Raw genomic sequence first — 25,544 nt, forward strand, 5'->3', positions numbered from 1 at the left:
GCACTTTGTGGTACAGGTAACTGCTCAGGTGAGTGCACCAACAGCTGCATGTGTGTCTGTACTCCCTGTCTACCTGGGAGGTATTTTCTCCACAGGGAAGCGCAGCTTCATTCCACAGCATGCCTGGAATGTCACTCATAGCATCCAGCTGGCCAGAATCAGATGGGATCAAGCCCAAGGTGAGCACAGGTGGATATGGGGCTGTCCTGTCTCTGCCCTGTAAGAGCTGCTAATTAGAGATGTGCTGACCATTAGGAAATTACTGGCTTTGTTCACTTCAACAAATTAATTTTAATTAATAATCTACTATTTTAATTGTTAAATTAATCCTTTATTTGTTAATTAAGTTAAACCTTTGTTTGTGGTTGGAGATTTCAGAGGAGTTTTGACAAGTGCACAAGCCTCTGGTTGTTTGGTTGGGTTTGTTCTTAGCTCCAGGCATAGCCCCCATTAGGGGTCACAACCCCCATGAAGGGTCACTATTGTTTGCTCTGGTTGAGGGGTCACAGTCCCTGTGAGAGGTCACTTGTCCTGGCTCTTGTTTGCTCCAGTTTGGTGATGGTGGATGAGGATGGCTGTTCAGTTCCTGCTCCAGGCAGGGTCACCTGAACCACAGAGTGACCCAATCTAACATCACACACGCTGTCAAACCGAAAATTCTATCCTAACTTACAAGAAACTTAAAAAGAGAGAAAAATGCCATGGAAAAGACTCAAAGGTGAACTCCAGGGAAAAGACTAGAGGTTTCTGACAAATCTATTCCTTCCACTTTGCATCTTAAAGGTCTGCTAGGTTGCATTCCATGTGTTCCAAGGCAGTAGGAGCTGGTTTTCTGTGTCTCAGTGGTGTCTCTCAGAAGTGCCCTCGGTGGGTTTGCCAGCGGCACCAGCTCCTGAGGGGCATTGGTCCTCGTTCTCCCATGGAGGGAGGTGACAGGGCTCCCACAGTCGGTGGCAGGTGGTGAGTGTTACTTCCTGGCTGTTTCCTGGGAAAGTTATTCCTCTTAACACAGGGCTGAGCAGGCCCAGGGGGCAGCAGTGCAGTGCCATAGAGGATGAGGAGCTGGTGGCCACAGTGTGCAGCTCTTCCAGAAGGAACCATGCTTACAACGAAATCCAAGCAGGAACTGAGGCAGGATGGGAACAGAAATTATCTGTGATACTCCACAGGCAACTCCTTCCATTCCCATAGCAAAATGCTCACTCCTGCTTTCCAAAGTAATACTTGAGTGTTGGGAATGGTTTCTGCTCACAGTTAAATGCTGATTGCCCATTGTCTAGAACTTGGAGACAATTAGTTAATTGAGAAGACAGTCTTGATTGAGCCCACAATAACACAGCTCATTTACAGGGTTTCTTGCCTCCTGCATTCAGATGCAGCAAAGGCAGCTCTGAAACAGCACCTCTGAAAAGCCCATGGTGCCCTGATACCTGGAGCAGCTGTGCTCCAACCCATCATGTGACAGCTCAGAAATGCACAATACAGTCGTGGGAATTGAGTCTGTTTGCTGGTGAGAAATAGAGCACTTGCTATTTTTAGTCAAAGGAATGCTCTAGACATCCCCTTTCCGTTCTGCTTCCAAGCAAATTCCCTCCTGGAAAGCAACAATTCTGTACAAAATCATTACCTGGAAGACTGTAATTTTCTGCAGTATTCTTTTTCTCCCCTCTGAGCCTCAGTGACGAGCATCACCTGTCCCACTGGCCACTGTGGCTGTCGCTGCGTGCAGGTTCACCTAAAGGTATGAAGGACATTTTCCTGAGGCTGGAAATGGTTCCTGGCAGGAATTGTGTGGCTTCACAGGAAATTCTGGAGCACTAGCAATAACATTATGGTGCCTTTGTAAGACCTTTGTTAAACATGAGTGAAATCAGGTTTTGGGTTTAAAATTATCAAGGATAAGGGGAAAGGAGATTGCATAGGTAGATTCACCCTCACCTGGCATATGGACATCTGGAAATGAGCTTTGTAACCTTGTCTGATATGTGGACATCTGGGAAATGAGCTTAACAGCCTTTTTTCCCCCCAGGCCCATGTCCATGTTACCTTACAGCCCTGTTAATACCACCCCAGAAGCCAGAAGATTAGAAATTACAATTATTATCCCTGCTTACATCAAACAGCAAGTGTTTAAGAAGAGGCTACACTTGGCAGTTCCACTGGGAAGAGGATTCAAGCTGCATTCAATGGCCCTCACCTGTAACACCTTACTACAAGGACTTGGGGAGCCCCTTCCTTCAGCTGCCAGCTCTCCTTATCCTCCCCTCATCCCCAACAAAGACAGCAGACCAGAGGCAGAAATAGATCTTTAATGAACTATACAAAAAAATGACCCAGTGGTTCCTCCTGCGCAGAGGGCTCAGCAGAAGAGGTGCAAGACTTTGCGGAAGAAGTTCCTGAACTCGGCGTTGAACACGGTGTAAATGATGGGGTTGAGAGCACTGTTGACGTAGCCCAGCCAAGTGACAGTGCTGGTGACTTGAGGGGGGATGGAGCAGGACTTGCAGAGTGCCCTGGTAATGTGCACCACAAAAAAAGGTGTCCAGCAGAAGAGGAAAGCACCTGCCAGGAGGACAATAAAGAGAGAAGGTGATATGAATGTTCGAAAGGGTTTAATCTAACAAAGTCTGAGACAAAAAAGACAGACAGAGCTTGGGCACTCAGGGAAAAGGCAGTAGTTGTGCTGACATGTGGAGCTGGGCTTATGCCCTGACAAAAAATTGGGATGTTATTCCTGTCCTAAACATTGATAAAAAGTCTTAAGTTAGTCTCGCTTTGGCTTTGAATGTAAGATATTGGGAGTCACGGGTTTGCCTTGGAGGGAGGTTGCGTTATAGACAATGCATATGTTCTTTCCCAAGGGTGGTGGGTTTTGGCACTGCTCTGGATTCACCCAGGTCCTGCCAGTCTGAGTGCTGTGGTGTGACAAGGTGGCACATTTCCCACTCTCCCCAGCCATACCTGACAGCCACTCACCGACAACGACAGGCAGCACCCGCATGGCCTTGCGCTCCCGGCCGTTGATCTTGGCCCGCTTGCGCCCGTGCCCTGGATGCGGGTACCTGAGGTGTGGGTAGGACACAGTCTGGATCCCACTGTTCATCCCACACTCGCCAGGGAGGCCAGCACGGGCATAGGGGCTGCACTCCAGCAGCCCCAGCCGGGTCTGCTCTCTCTCCATCAAGGTTGGGGGGTGATACAGCTTCCTGTTGGCTCCGTAGATGCAGCCTCTCAGCTTGGCCTTCCGGGCTTCTTCCCAGCGCTTGAGTCCTTGGAACATGCCACAGTACAGAACCAGCATGACAGGGCATGGGATGAAGAAGGAGCAGATGGAGGAATACACGATGTAGTTGTCATCCTCCAGTTGGCACGAGCTGGGGTCCCGGTCTGGGACATTGTTGAGGCCAAATATGACTGGGGATGCCACAGCAAAGGCGAATATCCAGGTGGTGGATATAAGGATCAGCTGCCGCAGGTCGATCTGCCGCCGGTTGTAGTTGAGTGGGATTTGAACAGCGATGAACCTGCCAACACAGCCCTGGGTGAGTCAGTCCTGGTGTGGTGGCATCGTGATAATGTAACCAAGGGACCCCAAACTCCTTGCCACTGTCCTTCCCCCCATTAATTTACTTTACTAACAGCCGAGGCCTGGGCTACAGCCACAACAGCCAAGGGACAGCTCTGGATCATCACACAACGAGTTTCAGCTTGGCCACCACCAATGGGACACAAACCTGATGGTGGAGGATGTTAGGGCAGAACAGCCTCCTTAGGGGAGGGCAGAATCCTCCCTGCCTGGGACACTGGCAAGGGGGCTATGGAAGCAGTGTGCTGCCCAGGCACAGCCAGAGCAGGAAGCCACTCACCGATCCACGCTGATAGCACACAGGTTGAAGATGGAGGCCGTGCACAGCATCACGTCCATGGTCATCAGGGCATCGCACAGCACCGTGCTGAGGGACCATACTCCTCCCTGGAACTGAAAAGATCCCTGGGGTCAGCAGATGCTGTGTCCTTTAAAATGACAGGAACACGGCCATGCCCGGGTGCCTCAGCCCCTCATGTTTGCTCCAAACAAGCAGCCCAAAGCTGAGTGCTCCTCCCATAGCACGATGCTCCCAGTGCAGCAGCAGCACATGGGAATCAGCCCTACACAGAGCCCACAGCCTGCTCAGGGCTTGTGATTCTGGCCTGTCTGGAGAACTGAGCCCTCAGACCATCAGTACAGCCAAGTGAGTCATGCTGGGCAGAGAAATGGACACAGGATGTTGCACTGCCTTGGATGAGGTCATGTACCCCCAAACTCCTCAAACCCCCAATTCAAGACCCCAAGATCTCCCCATCAAAGCAATATTGGCTGCACAGCATCCTGAGCTCAGTCCCCAAGCAAGCAGGAGACAGAGCACAAAGCTCCTCTTCCACTTCTGTGTTTCAGCCGCTCCAAACCCCTGTGTGCAGATGATGTGAACAGTTTCTCTGTGTTACACAACTGCTCCATCCTGGCAGGCCAAGCACAAGTCCAGCCTCTGGAGACCAGGTCCAGGCAGTGAGTAACAACCCCTGATTCTCTCCCCACAGTCTTAGGCACCAGGGCAGAGCAGCAGGAACCGGTGTTGGTGCTCTGAACCACCTGGAAGTGTTGACTCTGCCATTCTTGGTGATTTTCAGCTTGGTCATGTCTCAGCCAGACAGCACAAGCTCTGCACAGCCCATAGCACAGGACAGGCAGCAGGACAGACAGAAGGATAGCAATGGCTGATGCTCATACAACCAAAAACTACTTACAACGCTTTGTTCCAATCGAGTGCTTGTCTCAACCAGGTACAAACCCAGCTTGTTCTTTTAACATTAAAGCACTTTTTAGGCTGATAAAGAAATAGGTCACCTCGATCCCATTCCTGTGCCATTATTCCCATGAGCTCCTTGAGCAGAGGCAGAGACCTATCAGTTTGCTTGCACCTGCACAGGTAAGCCAGGTAGCTCAATAGGCTGTCACCACAAGGTAGCAGGGAATTTTTCCTCAGAGTTTGAGACTGTGAGGGAAATTCCTTTGGGTTCCTCTGCAGACATAGGTTAAAAACCCAATAAAATGTACAAACAAGTATGATTTTAGCTTAAAAAAAAAGTGTTCAGTAGCAATGGCCCCTTGTCATGTCTGATTCAAACACTTAATTTTGATATTGCAAAATACCAAACACTATCTGTATTTTCTATATTTTTTTATTAAAATATATATTATAGATATTACTATAGTATACATATTGCTGCAAGTAATATATTTAATTTTCTATGTATGTTTATCTACAGATAATGTGCATCACCTAATATATATAATTTCTTATATATTTTTATCTACAGAAAATGTGCTGCATAAAAATTATTTATATATATATATTTATAAACCAGGGACCTTTTTCTCTATAGCAATAGTCAGCCAGTGCTCATAGAGTCTAATGTTGCTGCCCTTTAATGTTGCAGGTTTCAGGAAGCAGGTATGGATTTGTTCCTGTACTGGTGCTAAACAACAGGTTCTGGTTTCATTCATCCCAGCACAGAGTAGAGCCACGTGGGGAACACACTCCACAGAACGCCTGGAAGGTGCTGAACCCCAGGCCCTGCCAGCCACAGGGCAGGCAGCTCTGCAGGGATTAATATCAGCCAGTAATGATGTCAAGCACAGGATTATGATTAGAGGAGCTGTAAAGCCAAAGGAGTCTCTGAAGTAACTGTTTTGCTATTTTTGTACAGCATCTCCTTGAGATACCTCCGGGGGAGCTCTGGAGTCAGACCTGTGCGCTTTAGTCAGCCTATTTTCTAGCACAATGCAGACACTCCAAACTGAATTTGGGACCTGAATCATTAAAAGCCAAATTTCTGCCAAGCTCACTGGGATCTTGACAGGTTCAGTTGAGCTTATGAGAGAGAAAAATTTGATTTTGGCCTGCAGTTTTCCAAATCTATTTGTGATTTGGGGGAGCAAATTGATTCTGAAAAGGACAAAGGCTCTTGGTCTGCAGCACCATTGGATCATGTGAGATTAAAGTTGGGCACTTGGAAAATGCTATAAACCCTTTCCTTTACCCACCAACCCCCAAGACTCGGCTTTGGAGGAGGTGCTAGGAGAGAACTTCCCATTCTGTGGTGTTTGTCACCTGCCCACCTTGGCAAAACGTGCCAAGGACCCCTCTGATGGGAGAGTAACTTTGGATAAGAGGCTTTGCTGGGCCATGTGATTAAGGAGTACCTAATTCCAGGAGGCTGCAGCAGATTAGCCCATCAAGGTACACAGTGTAAAGATTTAGGGATCACAAACAGCTCAAGCTTCCTTTAAGTGCTTCAGAGCAACTGAACCTACAGCAGCTCTTTGGGTTCTCCACTTTTCCAGAATACAATGCAGAAGTTTTTATAGGATGCTGGATGGCAGGAGACAGACTTGGCTTCTCAAACACCCTTGCAGCTGCCTTCCTAGTCAGCCCATTCTGGCATCCTTATTGCTCAGCACAGCTGATTTGTAAGGAAAACTGCCTTCTAAACCAGCCTGATGCCAGAAAAGCTCCTGAGGGCAGGAGCCAGGACAAAGACAAAGGTTTTAGTTCTATTTTCTCTGATACCAGCCCTTGTCTCATTCCTGCCACATGCAGGGAACAGCAGGAGCCTGAAAGGGAATTAGGAGATGCCCATCTGGACTTTGAACAAGTATCTGCCTCAGTGCAGCCATGGCTCCAAGACATGGCATGGAGTGAGAAGGCTGTGACACGAGTTGGAAGAGAAACAGTCCTTGCCAGTGGGAAAAGTCCAGCATCAGAGCCAAAGAATTGTTTCCATGTCCACCAGAAACTGACTTGGAGCTTTTTGTCATGAGTTGTGACAACTGTCACAGTCCCCAGAATACACAATGCAGCCTGCAAGGGGAGAGGAAGAAGAGAGAGTGGGACATAAGACAGAGATGCCTCATGTCTGCTCTGATATTGTTTCTTAAATCATTGAGGTCAGGGTTTTTCAGAGATTGTGAAAAAGTCTCATCATCCGTCTGAGACATTATGAGGGCCAAGAATTCCAAGGCACCTCTCCCAATTACTGGTATCTGAAAAAAAAAACCCCTAGGCACTGGTTTGTAACTGCTGGCCTGTCTCACCTCCCTGGTACTTTGTGTGGCTCAGACATCAGCCAGGCCCAGAATAACATCTATTTCCATTAAAACTGTAACATTCTAGGAAAGACTAATCCAAATCCTGCTGCAAACAAGCTGACACGCATTCACAGAGAGCCAGGGGAAATTTGGAGAGGGTAGAGGTCTGGCCTCTTATTAGAAGAGCTGCATCACAGGCACACAGAAAAAACTGCAAGAAAATAGATGTTTTGATACCAAGCCAGTGACACCCTGAACGTTTTGGGCAGAACCCATCACCCTCAGCAAGATAAGAAGATAGCTCATGAGGTTTTTACTGGCTGCTCCATCATCATGACTGCTGGGAGCATTCATCTTCCCTGACCTGGAGAAGGAGCCAGGTAAACATGCAAATCTGCTCAAACTGTTTCCTCTTTTCCGTAATCACTTACTCAGGTCTTAGTGGCAAAGATGTTTACATAACCAACACCCTCGGCTCCTGCCAGCAGCTTCCTGGCTCAGGCCTGCTCCACAGCTCTGCTGCTCGGCAGGGATTAGCAGAGAGCTGATCACAGGAGCAGCAGGTACAGGTACAGGTGTGCTCCACAGCACAGTCCACGTGTGGAGCTTGTCCTGGTGCCTGCCATAATTGCTGGGATGCCTCCACTTGATGAGGACTGTATAAACTCCTGCAGGTATCCCAGAGCCTTTGGGACTCCTGCCATTGTCACAGTCTCTGCGAAGAGGAAGCTTGCCTCACAAGGCAGGCCTGTGGAGCCATGCAGCTCCCTCCCAAAGCCACCCAGAGCCAAGTGATATCCTGCAGTAACTCCATAGCTCTGCTTCCTCAGGTAACCCCTGTTTAGCTGCTACCAATGCTCCAGGGACTCTCTGGGATCTTCTCGTGGCCTCTCTTCACATGAAAGCAGAACTCTGCTCCTCAGGAATAACAGTTAATGCCTAAGAGTGCTCCAGGTCATCTCCTTCCCCCTTGTTTCCCATCATCCCTGCCTTTCTGGCACTGGATTGATTGCTGACACTGGAAAGCACCTGACACACTCATCAGAAAGCCAAGGCTGGCAGAAGAGCAGTGCAACTTCCACATGGAAGTTACCATTACCTCTCCCCATCATACTGCTAAGACCTCAGATTCCCAAGCAGACAGGAAGGTAAGTGCCTTCTGCCCACCAGGGCAGGCAGCTGTGTGGTAATTACAACTGGAAACATTGGAACATGTCTTTGTTCCATATTTGGATGAGTCCAGTGGAAGGAGAGTATGTGTCCATAATTGCTGCCAGTGTCTGAAATGAGCTTTCTTAACAACCAGAAATAAAAGCCAAGATCAAGGACTCTCCCACTGTGCTCCAGCTTCAGTGAACAGCAGCAGAGGATCACCCACATCCCACAGGAAGGAATCCCATCCCCACTGGGGCGTGGAGGAGATCTGTTCTTTGTGAGAATGTCAGGTGTCACCTCAAAAGTTAAGTCCCTCCTGCTGTCTTCTAAAACTCTGGAGGAATGTTTCCAAAACTGGAACACAAGATGCCACCTCACAGGAAAACAGCACAAGGTGAGCAAATTTCTGCTGAATGAAAAAATGCTCAGTTTATTGTTCTGTTCCTGCTAAAAAGCAAAACTCCACTGCCTCAGCTGGTTTTTGAGTTTTCCAATAGGCCCTCAGAGTCTACCTTTACTGTATCAGGAGTTGCACTAAAGTTTAAAACGACAAAACTAAAACCCCACACCAAGAATGAAGATCGAGGTGAACATTCAGGACTGTCCAGTCTATATTTTCAGTGCCCACCATGTTTGGTACAGAGTGCAAGCTGAAACCGAGCTAATTTTAAAGAGCAATCACTACACCCTGCATCTTGCATCCCAACATCTAATTCTGAGTTTTGCCTCCAAGGGAAAAAAAAAAAAAAACCAACAACAACAACAACAACAACAACAACAACAAAAAAACAAAACAAAACAAAACAAAAAAAAAACAAAAAAAAAAAAAAAAACAAAAAAAAACAAAAAAAACAAAACCACCAAAAAACCAAAGAAAAGAAACAGCAAAAATTCTGTCCTCTGGCATGGATTCAGTGGTTACTCTCCCTTTTCCTTATTTCAGAACAAAATGAGCTGGAAATCCTGCACCGGTGTACAGGAGACAATTAAAATGAAAATGGGCACCTGCAGGCTCTGAACCCACAGAGAAGCTTCCAGGCATGGAATGGGAACTGCTGCAACACTAGAGCTGGAGTTGCTCTACACATCAAAGCCTCACTGCCTGCTCAAGGCTCTCCCTCTCTCTCCCTCTCTCTCTCTGTATCTGTTCAGCACTTCCCTCACCTGCTCCATGCATTCCCTCTGAGCGGCAGGAGTGCAAATCCTGGTGCCTATGCTGTTTTGTACCTCTGAATGCCTGCCTGGCTGCAGGAGCTGCAGAGGATGGGAGGGAAAGACTTCTGTCATACAGCACATTCATTCCCCATGTTTAATATCCTGGGAGCAGAGACATGGAAGAATTCCCTCACAGAACTGATATTTATGAACAGCCATGGAAGTGAACATACCAAGTGTCACCACAAGCTGGACAGTACCAGTTTTTAAAGCTCATACAGGTATGAACACCTGTTACCTGAGAATCCAGAACTTGTGGAATGTCTGTGGTATTCAAGAAATACTCCTGCCCCATTGGAAGCATTTTCAGAGGTACCCCAGAATATGTTAACCTGTATTTTATATATTCCAGCAAAACTCCCACCTGCAGGCAAAAGGAAACCACTCTGGTGTTGGTGACTGCCCATAGAGAGACCTGGGGACTGAAGGCATCGAGAGACAACGGAAAGAGGAAGGAAGAAAAGGGATCCCAATTAGCAAAAAGTAGCTGAGAAGAATGATGAAGAATGTGCCTTTCTAACCACAGTAAAAAAGAGGTAATGAGGGAAAAGCAAATCCACAAAAGCCAAGAGCACAGTGGAAAAAGAGGGGACCTAATGCTCCAGTTCTTCCTTGGTTCTTCTCATGGGTCCCCAGATGAACCTGCTGCTCCACAATACCTGTCTCCAGAGAGGTCACAGTGTCCTGCAAAATCCTAGGACGAGGTAGAGACCATTCTAAGCTCTAATCTGCAGCCTGCCTTGCTTAGGGGAGTTCACACCTGCACAGTCAGGGCCTGCTGAGCCATGGGCTGCTCTTCATGGCTTGTGAAAGAGGACAAGAGGGGAGATGCTATTCCACAGCTGGGAAGAAGATTCACACTACCAGCTACCACCAGGATGGGTAGAAAAACCTGCCATTTGGCCCAGTGGATGCTTTCATCCTCTTGAGCAGGGAAGAGCCACCAGCTGGTACTAACAGGTTCTAAAACATCCCCCTGCAAGCACAATGGTTTATTTGTCCCTGGCAGTAAATGTTACAGAGAGAACAACTCAGCCTCAGGAGTGCCTGTTCTTTCCTTCAGCTGTCACAGTCTTGGGGGTGAACAGGTTTTGGGAGTGAACAGCAACTCTGCCCCATGTCCCTGAGCTGACTCTCTATGACCGCCATCGCATGCTGGGTCAGGCCTGTGCCAACCTACCAACCAAAGCCACCTTGGTGCAGGGTGACCAAATCCCATCCAGCCCCTAGAAAAGACAGCTTCTCCTCAGCCAACATGAAAAGTTATCTCCTGGCTAAAGATGCTAAAGATCTCCCTTTATCTCCAAGGCTCACTTTATGCCAAACAGAACACAGCACCTGTCTCTTCCTATCATTTGCTGACGGCAGCCTGGACAGCGTGCAAGCCGAGGGACAGCGTGCAAGCCGAGGGACAGCACCCCGGTGCGCCTCCGCTCGGAGCATCTCCGCTCGGCGCGGTTCGGACGGGGATCCCAGGAGCTCGCACGGAGCCGGCCCCGCTCCCCGCCGCCCGCGGTCCCGCAGCGCTGTGCGATGCCGTGACGCTCGCAGGTAAGAGCCGGGGGGTCTGACCGCCACATCCCGGGGGGCAGGGCAGTCCCGGGGGGGAAGCACTCCCGGGCCGGCGGGGTGGCGGTGGGGAGCAAGCCCAGAGAGCGGCTTGGACCCTCACTTCTTGATCTCTTGCCCCCTCCCGCCTCGTAACCTGCAGGCTCGGCGGGCACGCAAGCCCCAGCCCGCCGTTCCCCAGTGTCCCCGGGCTGTCTCACCTCGGAGTAGACGTAGAGGGGCAGAACGAGGAGGGCGAGCAGCAGATCGGCCACGGCGAGGCTGACGATGAAGTAGTTGGTTGTGGTCTTGAGCGCCCGCTCCGTGCAGACGCTCAGACAGACGAGCCCGTTGCCGCCGACGATGAGGAGGATGAGGAGGATGCCGAGCACCAAGGCGGCGATGCTGTGGCCGGGTACGGCGGGCGGGGGTCCGGCGGTGCCGTTGCCCATGGCCCCGCGGCGCTGCCCCCGCAGCCCCGCGCACGGAGCCGGGCCGGCCGCCGGGAGCTGCCCGCCGAGCCGCGGGAGGAGCCTCCGCCGCCGCCCCGCCCGGCCCCGGTCCCGGCCCCGCGGGGACAACTGGGTCACCAAGCGGCTTAAGGGGTGGCGGGGGGGGGCAGGCTCCCGGTGTCCCGGCTCCCGGTGTCCCGGTGTCCCGAGCGCTGCAGAGGTCTCGCTGCGTTCTCACATGGTCTTGCTGCGTTCTCACACGGGGCTGTTCTCTTAAGCAATGTTAAAGAGTTGGAATTAGTACAGGTCGGGTGAATAACTGGGAAGTTTTATTCCGATGTGTGTGTAGAATCTGGTAATGTTTAGGAGTTTGTAATTAAACTGAGTAAAGATCCAGACAGTCCATGATGAAATTTAAAGATACTGCCAAGACAGGATGCTGAGAGTGTCTTAGAGCACGGAGGAGGGATTAAAAGTGCTCTCGATAAGTTGGCAAATGCAAAATGCTCTTCAAAAGGAATTTTGCACCTTACCCATGCTTGGGCATGAATAGCCAACTGCAGAAATGTAGGATACAGGAAGGAACCAGATGGGCAGCAAGTGTGGGAGCAAAGATGGGGTGGCAGGTCGTGAGCTGAACATGGGGGCTGGGGTGTTTTACTGCAGAAAATGAGAGAAAAATGCTGTTTGAGGGGTACCTATGCACCTGCAGGATCAGGAGGTATGGGAGGTGTGACCTTCCATTTCCAGCCCAGATAACTTGGGAGATGTGGGAGCTGATACAGACTCTGTGAGCATCTCTGCAGCTATGCCACCAAACCTCAGCCCAGATGTTAATGCCAGGTAAGCATTCAGGTCAGCCTGGTGCTTGTGGAAGGTGGTGGGAAGAGAAGGCATAGCAGTAAAGGGACATTTATACTGCATGGAAGGGAAAAATATATAATTGGAAGATTTTTATGAGACAAATTGCTTCTAAGATCTGTTTATAGGCTGCAGCTATCAGAATTTCACCCAAACTATTGAGACTTGTGGTAGAAATCCTCTCTCCAAACCCTACCCCTGCTGCCCAAAATTCCCTTACTCTTTTTTGGAAAGGATCACAGTTATCCCCCAGCATGTGCAGCATGGAAAGGCCACAGCCCTGGTGTCAGCCTTGGGACACGGATCCAAGCACTGTCCTTCCCTTGGACTGGACTAACAGCAGTTGATCCACACAGTCTGTTTTGCCCAGCTGCTGTGGCTCTGCAATTTCATACATGAGTAAGAGAAAATTCCCTTGGTTTAAGCACTTGGACAACAGTCTGGTTGGCTAAATTCTGCCTCCAGACGTGGGGCTTCCAGGTCTTTTCTAAAGCCAGCAAGAATGCCATGTCTTTAGTAACTACAGAGTTGTACCACCCTTCTCTCCCACCCTAGTGAAGGCTGCCCATCCTCATGTTGATCCCAATATCCATGGATTTGTTTCTCCAGCCATCTCCCTCTTCTAGTGTGCAAAGACAGGAGAGACAATTCCATCTGGCCTGAGTAGGACCACATCTAGATCTGTCTGTCACCAGCACTGGAGTGGGTACTCACATACCTATATCTCTACATTCCTTTTGGGAATGGCTTCTGTTGGACTCAGGCGGACACAAGCATGGTTGCACATCTGCCAGGTTTGAAGCTTGGTGATACCTCATCTGCTGGCAAGCTCAGACAAGGAAGATGGTTTCCATCATCTGGTCACAGCTTTTCCTATCTGGCTTTGTTCCCTAAAGCCTGACTCCTGACACAGCCCTCACTGAGTGAAGGGCTGGGACAGCAGAACCACGTTCACTAGAGCCCTTTTTTATTCTGAGAAATTAACTCAAAGTAGTAAAAGGAGGCCCTGAAGTTCATTAATGAAACTGTGTGGACAAAATACTCTTAATTTATTTATGTTTAAACCACCTGAGCAGCCAAGAGAGCAGGATGGAAATGTGACTGCTGTCCTCCTGCCTTCCCACAGGGATTAGTGGCATTCCTCTAATCCCCTTTAACAGTTAATTTACATTCATTATCTCAATTTTCCCTGTGGGTTAGTGCTGAATGACTCTTAATTCTCAGTGTGGAAGCTCATATTCCAGACTAACAGGTCCTTAATCCTAAACTAGTTTAATCCTGGAGTGGGTTAAACTAATGTGAAATAATGCTTTTGACTTCCAGAAGTGAGTAGCCATGCAAAGCACTAATTAGTGGGAAGCACTAGGACAGTGCTTCCGTGGCAAACAGGCTACAGACATTAAACACAATTCCTTTCTTGGATAAGAGGGGCTGCTCTCCTAGCAGAGGAGAAGGAAAGTCTGTCTTACATCAGCATATCCAAAGTCATGTCGTGTCACTGCACAAAAACAGATGACAAAGGATAGAGTAATGGGTCACCCTCATGGAAAGCAGGAGGAGTTATGCTGGACTGGGAATGCTTAGAGCACCTTTGGAGAGGGTCTGATGTGGTTGGTGTTTTGGAACAACCCTTTTTTGTTTGGATGCACAGCCTGCAGTGTCCTCATTCCCCATCTCACTCTGACAGAAGCTGTAGAAACACCACAGCTGCTCCTGGTGTCAGGAAGAGGGCAGCACCAGAAAAACACCCAAACCAACAAACCAGCGGGAGATCTGCATTTTTGGAGTGTTTTGGAGTGTTTGGAAAAGAAACTCTGGGAGATAAGCAGTGTGGTTTATGGCTGTGGTGAAGCTGGTCCTCTGCCAAGGAGCCAGGAGAGTCCTGCAGAGACTCCCCCAGGATAAATTAATGGAGGATTCGATTCCCAGCCAGTTCAAAGGATCAGGAAGTTTACGAAGTGAGACATCTGTCAGAGTCTCCACAAGGAGATGGAACTTTTATCACCGTAATTTTTCACATCTGAGGCACTACAAATTTAAATAGAAAAGGGGAACAATGTGGCTGCCAAAGTTTCAGGACAGATGTGCCAAAGTCAGCTGATGAATAGTGCCCTGATAGCATCAGCTCTCCTGGCTGCCTTCAGGTTAAGGACAAAGGGAGGAAAACAAAGAGCTTTCAAGGCCAATCGTGTTCCTATTATTTGCTATATTCAGCCTGGCAATTTTCTGTGAGACATTCATAGGCAACAAAGCCATCCTGCTTTCCAATCTCCTGTAATGCATTTCTCAAAAAGGAGGCAGAGGCAGCATCCCCCCCTCTCAGGTGAGCTTTTGCAACAGAGGGAAGAAGATGGCTCAGCTCTCTGGGCTTTCCAGACTCTCCCAGTCCCCCAGGAAGCTGCAGGGATTTATTTACATGCTGAATGGATCTCTTGACATTTACCATTCTGGTAAATTATGATAAATCCATGTAAGATGTAAAAACTAATGCTAGTGGTTATCTGTCGGGGGTGAAACTATGGAGAAAATGGCTGCATTTTCCATCTCTGTTTGCTTGGAGTCAAAACTAGATTTTTTTTTGGATGCCTGGTTTCAGCTTAACCACATAATTGATCTCACACAAGGGTGACCCGATGAGATACAAGGGCTTGTGCCACAGGACAGATCAAAATAATATAACTCAAGAGCTCCTGCTGGGTGTAAAACATCACTGAGCTTATTAGACCCACTTGTTGGGAAAAATCTCCTGGGCAGGGGGAGAAGTGGAAGACAACACAAGCAGGAAAGGCAGGGAAAGGCGTGACTGGGAGCAGCAAGCACCTGTAAGTGCACTCCCTCCATGCTCATCTTCCTGTTTACTGAAAAGGGAGTCCCTTCAGGTCCCTGACAAAGTCAGCGAGGGATGAGCTGAAATGCAGCCCAGGCAGCTGTATCAGGAGCTGCTGGGATGGCACACCTGGGGCAGCTGGCCACAGTGCACATTCTAATTCTTCTAAACTAATTCCCCGAAGCGCTTTCTCCTCTTCCCAGACACACAAACAGCTGGAGGCTGAGATTACAGCGCTGATGCCAATTAGAGCCGTGATAAGGCAGGACACAAGGGAAGTGTGAGTGTGCTCAGTGCTCCTGTAGTGCAGGTACAGGGAGCTTCCAGCTGGGCAGGAGGCAGCGCTGGGCGGGCGAGGGTGGCCAGAGCAGCCTGGGGAGGAAGCCACCCAGTCCTCTGTGGTCAGGTCCCTGTGTTAAAGGATCAAAGCATGACTTTCTCTGCACAACCCAGGCAATGTGTGGATGGAATGATTTCTGCGGCACATCCTGGCCAGAAGGAAGTAATGCCTTGATTCTCTAACACTAAAAATGTTGCTGGGGAGTTTTTTGGTTTTCCTGCCGTTTTGGTGATGCCTGCACTGAGATGTGTTGTTCCACCCTGGGAACATAACCAGGGGGCAGTTTTTGGGGTTTTTTCCCACTTGGGTGGGAAAACCAACCCAGGGAAAACCAGGGAAGCTTTGGAAGGAGTTCCATGGGGTGTAATATTCCAGCAGGTGATTGATGGGAGTGACAGCTTATCTTTATAAACTACTTTGGGCTTCCTTGGTGACAGGGAGACAGGCATGATGCACTCATAGGATTGGAAAACATAGTTCCCTTCTTCCTGTAAAAAGACCTGTGCCCTGAGCTTGGCTTTTCCTTTTCTGGATCACAGTGCCAGCCACAGTAAAACCAACCCTTCTTTCCCCTTAGAGCACCCATTCCCAAAGCAGGCAGGAAGAATTTCTTCTCGGGAAGAATTTCCTCATGGAAAAGGTGGTCAGGCAATGGAAGGGGCTGCCCAGGGAGGTGGTGGAGACCCCATCCCTGGAGGTGGACAAGGAGCAACTGGATGTGGCACTCAGAGCTCTGGGCTGGGTGACAAGGTGGGGGCACAGGTTGGACTTGATGGTCTTTGAGGTCCTTTCCAATCTCAATGATTCCATGATTCCTTTATTTGCTTGCAGGAGGGAAGTGCCTCATGGCAGCCCTTCCAGATTCAAGGCTTGTCACAGGTGTTTCTGCTGCAGGATGGGCCTGGCTCATCAGCATCCCTAGGGAGGCATCCCAGGAGACCCTCTGGCTTAGCACCTATCCCTGCTTCAGAGGGATCTTCTCACTTCCAAAGCACCTCTTATCTCTTATCCTGTACTCAGGAGAGCCAAGGCACCCTGCCAGCACACAAGGTACCACTCCTGCACCAACAGGATAATTTTCCCCTTGTTCTTCCCAGTTCTTAGCAAAATGTTTCAAGCATTTGAGGACTTTTTCTTCTTTTTTTTCAGTATGCGCCAAACACCTAATATTTACTTTTTTTTTCCTTCAAAAGAGCTGGGGTTTACTGCAGATTTCACCCAAGGGTTTGGCAGGAAGCTGATACAACTTTGACCAAAATGACTGAGATCTGCTCCAGCACAACCCAGAGCTCCTGACAAATGTTTTGCTGTCCTTTGTCCCTGGATAATGCTGCCAGCCATGGATGTCACCAGCATGTCCAGCACCTTCCCTCCTGGACTTCAGACCAAGCAGGCACAACTCCAGGTATGTGACATTTTGTGCTTTTGTCCCTCACATCTAATTTTTGTTTTAAACTGGGGCAAATCCAGAAAGGTGCCACATATTTCAGTCAAACAAAGCAGGGGAGAGAGACAGGCAATCCAAGCCTGTGTAACTCAGGAGCAAGTAGGTACAAAGAGAGACACACATATCCTGGATCTACCCACCTTCTTAGCTTAATTTGCCCCTTTGAGATTGGGGTATGTGTTTTTCTGAGGTTCCATGACCATATGGGCCTGTGATCTTCCTTCTTCTTCCAAGTCCACCTGGGCTGCCCTACTTGCCTCTTCCTTCCATCCCACTCTTCACTCTTACAGCCAAAATCATTAAATCAGGTGGTAAAGATTAAAACCACTCCTGAAAGCATCCTGTGCAAGAAAGGAGCATTTAGAAGGCTAAATCCTCCAATCCCTTTATTCCAATTAGGGGTCCTTTCTCTTACAGACCAGGGAGTGATGCAAGGAATCTCCTCCAATCTGCTCTCAGCTGGAGCAGCATCACTGTCATCACAGTGGCGTGGGCAAGGCTTACCTGCAAACACACAGAGCCAATCCCCACTGCCCACATGGCCTGACACAGACACAGGAAGGGGAAAAAAGGAATGGGGGAGGTAGAAGTTCTTGAACACCCTGTAAGCTGATTAAAGGGTATTTTACGTAGGAAGGATTTAGCCATGCAGTTCCTAGTACCATCTGACCTCAATAAACTCCCCTGCCATGGGCTGGTGCTGCCATTGCAGCACCAATGGTGCATGGGGCACAGCTTGTGCTGGGCTCCCCAAAGGTCAGCTGCACCTGGACAGCTCCATCAGGACTTGGGACAGCATTGCTGGACATGTGTGGGGCATGACATGGTCCTCCCACAGCCTTCTTGGCCTGGCTTAACCCTTGTGCATTTTACCATCCCAAAGACATGGTGCAAAGCATGGCTGTAAGATTTTGGGCTGTGTTTTGGCCAGTCTTTAGGAAGAAGAGAAGCTCCAGCAGATTGTGGGGTCTGGGTTCTGGACAGGCTGGCAAGGGTTGGGCAAACTTTGTAAGGACTGCCCCAAATAAACAGCAACTTCAAAGGCTGGATGGGCTTTCCTTGTCCAAGGCAGGAGCAACTATGTCCACTTGACAATAGCAGCATTTTTCCAGCCTGTTCTTAATGCTGTCTGGAGGGGGTCTTTGAATGCATCCACACTGCTTCACCAGGGAAAAATATTTTCTGATCTCCTGCATCAATTACTTTGAAGGGTGAATGGGAATTCCTCCCCTTCACAACTCAGAATGACCTACCCTCCACCCGCCCCAGAGCTCTGAGTCTGATTTTGGAGAGTCTGCCTGCATCCTCCCTGTGCTGTGGGCTAGGATAGGTAGCTCTGTGATGAAATCCTCTCTTTTCTGAAATGCAGTTTCTTGTATTTACCTCCAACATCAAAAAAGGCCAGGCTCACATGTTCTCTCAAATATTGCCAAATTTGGGGCTAAAGCATTTAACATGGTGTCGCAGACATCTTTTCATTAAAAATTCTTTCTTAGGATTTTTCTTCCTGAGAAGCTGAGAGGCATCAGGAACAAAATGTAAACAATGGTTATCTGCTGCTGTGGAATGCAACAGGTGCATCTGTGATTGGCCCATCTTGGATGTTTACAATTAATGGCCAATCACAGCCCAGTTAGCTTAAACTATCTGTCCGAGACACAAATCTTTATTTTCATTCCTTTCTATTCTTAGCTTAGCTAGTCTTCTGAGATGAAACTTTTCCTTCTATTCTTTTTAGTATAGTTTAATGTATATCATAAAATAATAAATCAAGCCTTCTGAACATAGAGTCAACATTCTCGTCTCTTCCCTCACCTGAAAACCCCTGTGAACACCGTCACAACATGGCTCTAAGATGCTGCCTTTCACACTGCAGATTTGGTGACCCCTCCCACTGTAAAGAGGAGCAAAAAGACCTTCCTCAGTTCCATTCTCACCCAGAGCCTGGGTGTTGAAGGGGGATGGTCCCTGTGTTTCATAATCTTTGCTCTCTGTTGGCACGAGGGTGTCCCAGGCATCAGCATGGTTACTGGGAATAGCCCTGGCACCCATGGCAACTGGATTTACTTAATGCATCCCATCACAGGTCTCTGCATGCTGGGCATGTAAGTCGGTGTCAAGCCTAAGCACAAGTGACTGCACAAAGATCCTGATGGCTTTATACCTGGCAGCGTCCCCAGGGCAGCTCAGGGATGGCCCCAAAGCTCATAGATCCCTTCTCCATCTTGTCCTGGGGCAATTCTCCCTGCTGTCTTCAAGGAGTGTGTGTGCACAGCCTCAGCACTGCTCAGTGATACCTGTTTGTGGCACTCTGTTAAAATTCGTGTGCCATGGACAGGTCAGTCAGGGCAGCCAGGGGCTGGAATCAGGGCAGCCAGGGGCTGGGATCAGTCCAGCCCAGATTTCCCACACCTGCAGGCGTGGCAGTGGTACAGCAGCAAGGATCAGGTGAGGCCGCTCATTTCCTCTGTCATTCTTAGAGCCAGAAAATAGCTGAAAGCTTTTCTCTGCAGTGATGCTGCACATAGATAATGGGTTATAGATTTCATCTAAATGGATGATTTAATCCTGCTTTGTGCCTGCTGGATGCAGGCAAGGGGAATCTCCACTCTCCTGCTGGGACTTGGAGTGTTCACACAAATGGAGAATCAAGGTGCAAATTCACAAAGCTCCTTTCAACTGATATTGTTAAGCAGGATTCTTTATTACTCCTATTTCCATAATGTCTCCTGATGAGAGTTTGATGTAAATTCTGGTTAAGGAGAATCAAATGTTGTTTCAGGACTGAAAAATTGGTTTGGGCTCTGGTTTATTCAGTTATAAATTTCAGCTTGAAAATGCTTTTGAGCTCTCTTCATGGCCCTGAATATCCTCATCAGGGGCTTTCAGAGCTGCACTGGAGCTCGAGCCCACATTTGTCACCTGCATTAAGTTGCAGCAGTGCTGGGCATAGCCACACCATTTTCTACCCCATCACCTTTTCACTCTGCCCCTGCTGCTGGAGGCAAACCCCATTTTTTGTTGCAAAATAGTTAATCAGGTTATTTATTTCATGTTCTTTCAGTCCCCAGAACCTTTTAGTGTCCTGTTATACACCCTCTGCTGCCATCGTGGGGCCACTTTGTCATTCCAACCTCTTCTCTGTCCTCTCGTGGCAAACTGAGTTTCCCCAGAGCTTGGAGGCATTTCAGACCCACTGAGGTTGTTTGCCAAGGAAGGAAAATCACATTAGTAATTTTTACCTCCCTACATCTTGTCCAACTTCTTTTATAAACCTGAAGCTGCCGGCACCACTGCAGGCAGAAGCAGAGGCAGAAGGCTGCCACTGGAGAAAGCAGGTTCAGAGAGGAGAGGAGAGTGTTTGGGAAATGCCTGGACCAGAGCAGGTCCCAGAGGAGGAAATGGGCTCCCCTGTCCTAATGCTGACCATGGCAGGTCTCGATGCTCCAGGCCTGGAAAGGGACCTGGATTGTCCCTGCTGTTTTCCCCTGTCCCTGGGGCAGGGCTCTGGCTGCAGCCTGCACTCACAAGCTGGAGGGCTGAGGTTCTGCTCATCAGGCCCTGGGGCATTCTTCAAAGAGAAAGATGATGGGGGAAATCTTGTCCCTCCCAGTCCTCTAGTCATGAGGATGCCCTTTGCTTTTCCAAGGAAAAAGATAAGTAGATAAGCTCCCATTTCTCCAGTTGGAAGATTAATTTTTTTTTTTACTATTATTATTCCTTATTCCTTCCAAGCTACTTTATACCATGCAAAGAAGGAGAGAAAGGGTAATCTTATTTTCTTCCTCTATTTCTGAGTCACCTTTAGCTGCAGTATTTGAGACCAGCCAAACCTCAGCAATGACAGCGAATATATTCAGGATGTTTTCCATACGTGTATAAGTATGCTGGCTTTTTAGATGCTGTGACAATTTGTACTTGGCAGACCTTTCCCAGTTGAAACCACAGTTCAAAAGGTTGTTGCTCCCTCATGGAAAAGTGAGCCCTGATCCTACTGATCAGGCAATTCTTGCCCTAAAAAAGTGACACATTGTTCAGCCAAATCACTGCTGCACACAGGGACTCCCTGACAGATCCTGGCAATTGCAAACAGCCCAAGCCAGGATGAAATTACAAGAACAGATTAAGCTCCTATCAAGAGGTAATTAAAGCCAGGAAATAATTATGACAATCATAGTGAATCAATTGGTACAAGGATGTTTGCCCAACAAATGTCATTATAGGCAGAAGCAGGAATTATTATCCATCAGCAGAAATATTCCATCAAATTGCTGTGAATGACCTGATCAGGTAATTAAAGGGACATTCCAACCCGGCTGCATTATTTGCTGTTAATCATGATTGCTCATATCCATATCTTTACTCAAATAATTGCTTCTGATAAGGCTGCAGATTTATAGGGGTCCCCAAGAGGAGCAGGCAGTGGAGCATCAGCTGTGAGCCCAGAGCAACCCAGGTCGGTGAGTCCTGCTGGGGTGAGTGTGCTGCACGGACTGCCTTCCCCTCTCTCTCACTTTGGGTGGATTTCAGACCTCTGTGATGCCTCACTGAGCCATTGCCATGAGGCCACCCATGTCCTGAGCAGCAGTGCTGGAATATGGGGGTTTTTCCCTCCTCAGGGCTCCCAGCCTGGCTCAGGGTGTAGTTCTTTCAGCTAAAGGTCCCAGCTGGCCAAAGAGTTTGCAGTCATTTAAAACCAGCATCAGTGGGGAGGAAATTAAAACCTTGGAAGTGTCCTGCTAAAGTTAAACAGCCCTTCAGTGATGACACTGGAGATCTACCTGCTTCTTGGGGTGTGGGTAATTTAAAAAATCATTATTGATAGGAAGGAAAAGTTCCCCAACAGCTATCACTGCTCTTGGGAACTTCAGCAAGCAAATATGGTCTACCCAGGGGACACAAAATTACATCCAGAAAGAGAAAAGAGAAGTTGATCACCAGATTAGCAGCTAGAAAGGTTGTGAAGAGAGGGGAAACTCTGGAGCCAGGGATGGGGTTTTAAATGGTCTCTTAAATATGGTGCTGCCAGAGAAATGCCAGCCCATGAGAGGCCAAATGCTGAGGTGAGATCCTGGGGTCAAGGGATTGTGTGACAGCTGTTGGGCAGATAGAAGGACAGGCTCAGGATTCAGGTGCCCCTTGCCCAAGGATGCTGTGGTTTTGGTGGCTGTTTTCAGCTCCTCCTGCATCACAGGACTGTGGAGGCTGCCTTGTTTGGATTCCAGTAAGATGCTGATCTTTGAAATGTCCTTCTTGCTTTACTGTTCCATCCCCTCAAAGATGGATCAGGCAGGAAAACACAACACTAAAGCTCAAAGTGTGTGTGAGATGAAGCTTATGGTTCCTTCATCCTCTCATATGTTTGCTTTGCAGCCCTCATTAAATATTTGCCCTGTGGTTTACAGTGAATAAATTTCTGTATAAATCCCTCACTCTTGTCCTTTCTCCTTGTGCCTCTTCTCATCTTGCAGCACCTCCAGAGCAGCAAAGAGTCCCAGAAGGAGGGGCTAGAAAGTATTCTGAATTCTTGGACATTCTCCTTGCATGTTCTTTGTGCTGTTTAGCTTCAGAATAAAGTAAAAACCAAGTGGGAGGATTTGATTTGGGGTTAGCAAGTGCCATCTTGAGAGACTGCAGGACAGTGATGAAGGTTTGTTTCTTTGCAGGAAGAAGATAAAAAATAGAGGAGTGTATTACAAATTACAGGTAGAGCTGCTGCGTGATCCTTGAGGAAGGGTGAGCACCTGGGAATAAAGGGGGAAACAATCTGGGAATAAAGGGGGGAAACATGCCATGGTTTGTGATGAACAAAATGTACTTTTCTTTTTATTTCAGTGAGAAAACAAAATAGAAGGGCCTGCTGTGACTTCAGATCTGTGTTATTTCATTTTTCCTTCTTGAAAGGTTAGAGGATGGGCACACACGAGCCCTTTCTCTGTATGTGAACAAATTTTATTTATCATATGTAATTTTTTTTTGTCTGAAAGCCCCTTGCAGATGTCTCCAGGTGTTTATCTCTGCTGGCAGGAATTCCTGCTTTATTTAGTTACAGTGGTGGTGTTTCCAGCCCTGTCTCTGTGGGGCACGTGAACTGCACCAGATACACACCAAGGCCTCTTGTCCTGCTGCTCACAAAACTTCATGCTTTATTTCAGAAGAGAACATGGTTTCCATGATGACAACTCTGTGGCAAGTAATTATTCCCATGATTGTCCTGTCCCACTTCTCAGCATCTCTGCCATCCTGGGAGAGGTAAGCCTTTCTCAGGACTCTGCTTTCTTTTTCTCCATGGTTTTTGTTCAAAGAGCCTGCTAGCTGAAAACCCAGCCTTTTAGCTGCCTTCTTGAACTTGCATCTGCTTGCTTGTGGATCTTCTTTTTCCCTAAACAGATTTGGTTAAATGAGTGCAAATACTGTAAATGGTTTTCTTGCTTAAGGATGAGAAAGTTAATTTTATTTAATTCAGAAGAAAATTTGTGACCCCAAAACAAAACACAGTTACAAGGACAGTTTCAAGTCTGTTTTTCTCCTGTGCACTTACACAGCCTGATAAAGGTGAGAGTTTCTGTTTCCAACAGCCTGGTCCCATGAAAACATAACCAGCAATAGCCAACCCTTTAAGTTCACCAAGTTCACCAAGGGAGTTGCCTGCAAGGGCTGGTCTTTGCTGCTCTTTCCTAAGTGCTCTTCAGCTTTGTGTCTCTGGATATTTGGTTATTACTTCTCCAGCCTCTTGTCCTACTCTTTTGTGCTGAATCATCAATAACCCCACATTCCCACATCCTTGTGGCAAGGTGATTACATCAGTAAAAGCAAGGGCAGGTCATTTTCCTGTGTGATATTTAACAAAGGTATTTTTTAAACTCACTTTTTCCCCCTATTTTTGTGAAACTTTGCCAAAGTGGTACGAATTCTTGCCCATGTGTGTTTGGGACTCTCTTGCCTTGAGGCAGCAGTGTTTAATGCCTGTTCTCGTGTGTTTTTAAACCATTTTAAACCCTTTGACTCCCCCTTTTCCCTGTTCTGACCCGCAGGATGGAGCGCCACGCAGACGGGCTCTTCCACAGCGAGCTCAGCAAGATGAACGGCAACGCCTACGTGCAGCAATTGGTCAAGCACCTGGTGGGCCTCAAGGACAGGTGAGCACCAGCCACACCCACCCTCCTGGGGCAGGGAAGTCTCCAGGAGGATGTGGGATCCCTGCCCTGAGGGTCTGCCCATGGAGCTGAGCTGTCCAGCTGCAGAGCCAGCCCCTGGCTGCCCAGGATGAGTAGGGGAAGGGGAGGGATACAAGGCCCTGTAGTGGTGGGAGGAGAGGCATTGCTGTTTGCTGTGGCTCATGGGGAGTCCCACATGGCTGGGAGGTGCAGCTGCTGTCCCATGTTGTCCCCACACAGGTCCCTGAGGCACTCGGATGGGCTGTTCACCAGTGAGTACAGCAAGATGAGAGGCAACGCCCAGGTTCAGAAATTCATCCAAAACCTCATGGGCCGCAAGCGCAGGTGAGAGGGAACCTCTGGTGTCCCAGTCCCCACCCAGGCTCTCACTGCCACACTGGGCCAGCAGCCCCCACTGAGGCCATGTCTGTGAGCACAGCAGCAGATACAACACAACCTGCAAGTGCTGCTCTGCAGTGGTGGTGGTTTGGTTACATAATTGGTGGTTTGCGGTTTTTAATTATTATTAATTTTCTTTATCTAAACCAGCTCTCCTGGCCCAGTCAACACTGACATGCAGGGGAGAGAGGGAGTAAACAAACCTGAGGAACTTTGCTTTCTCTGGTTGTACCAGAGCTTTCTGAACACCAGGTAGGTGGGAGGGATTGGTCACCTCTGTGACTCTGAGCCCCACAATACTGAAGCCAAAAGAAGGCTTTTATGAACAGCCATAGAAAAGTCAGTTGTTAAAATAGTAAAACCCGGGGAAGCAAAAGAATATCTTTTCTTAATAATTTCCTAAGAGTTGTCATTCTGGATTGAAGCAATTATTCATCTCATTAAGAAATGTGATCTAATGGTTAAAATTGAAAGAAAGTCTTTGCTGCCCTGTCTAAATTCAGCTGCTGATTGGAACACACACCTCAGGATGGGTTGTCCCAGCACTTGGACATTGTCTTTTCCTAATGCCCAACAGCTTTCCCTTAGACATCTCACTCTTAAATCACTGTAATTAGGAGGAATAAACTGGCCCTTAGTACCTCTTGTGCCACAATGGAGGAGAAACACCACTGTGCATTTGTAGAGTGCCTGGCAGCAGGCAGCCATGATCCCTCTATGGGGATCATGACCTGCTCTTTGGAGTCATCCTGGAATGTCACAAGGTGGCCTTGTCACACTTTCTGAAGTTCATGCTCTCAGAAATAATTTTTTTTTTTTCTTTTCTTTTTTTTTTTTTTTTTTTTTTTTCTTTTTCTGTCCCTGATTTTTCCCTTCCCACAGCCGCTCGGACAGAGATGCCAGGGAGGCTGCTGCCATTACCAGCCAGTACATTTGTCCCTTCTCTAAGCAGCTGGTTGCAGACATGAAGGAAGATACAGATGGTTCTGAATGAAGGTTAAAAGAAACAAACAG

The 25,544-nt window shown here is 48.2% G+C and overlaps 2 protein-coding genes across 2 annotated transcripts; one reads left to right on the forward strand and one right to left on the reverse strand.

Moving 5' to 3' along the window:
- Window positions 1–2,293: 2,293 nt before the first annotated feature.
- DRD4 (dopamine receptor D4) lies at window positions 2,294–11,499 on the reverse strand. The gene is made up of 4 exons (XM_071428096.1): window positions 11,269–11,499; window positions 3,867–3,979; window positions 2,977–3,524; window positions 2,294–2,562 (listed from the first exon to the last, which is right to left on the reverse strand). The coding sequence occupies exons 1-4, from the start codon at window positions 11,497–11,499 to the stop codon at window positions 2,360–2,362; spliced, it is 1,095 nt and encodes a 364-aa protein (XP_071284197.1). The 3' UTR covers window positions 2,294–2,359.
- Window positions 11,500–16,291: 4,792 nt separating this feature from the next.
- On the forward strand, window positions 16,292–25,544 carry LOC139590455 (VIP peptides-like). The gene is made up of 7 exons (XM_071428098.1): window positions 16,292–16,932; window positions 22,641–22,710; window positions 23,130–23,226; window positions 24,009–24,113; window positions 24,372–24,476; window positions 24,681–24,782; window positions 25,413–25,544. The coding sequence occupies exons 3-7, from the start codon at window positions 23,138–23,140 to the stop codon at window positions 25,522–25,524; spliced, it is 513 nt and encodes a 170-aa protein (XP_071284199.1). The 5' UTR covers window positions 16,292–16,932; window positions 22,641–22,710; window positions 23,130–23,137; the 3' UTR covers window positions 25,525–25,544.

The sequence above is a fragment of the Agelaius tricolor genome, unplaced genomic scaffold (assembly GCF_023055355.1).
Source record: "Agelaius tricolor isolate 1412-34295 unplaced genomic scaffold, bAgeTri1.0.p SCAF_5, whole genome shotgun sequence".
In the NCBI taxonomy this organism is placed as follows: Eukaryota; Metazoa; Chordata; class Aves; order Passeriformes; family Icteridae; genus Agelaius; species Agelaius tricolor.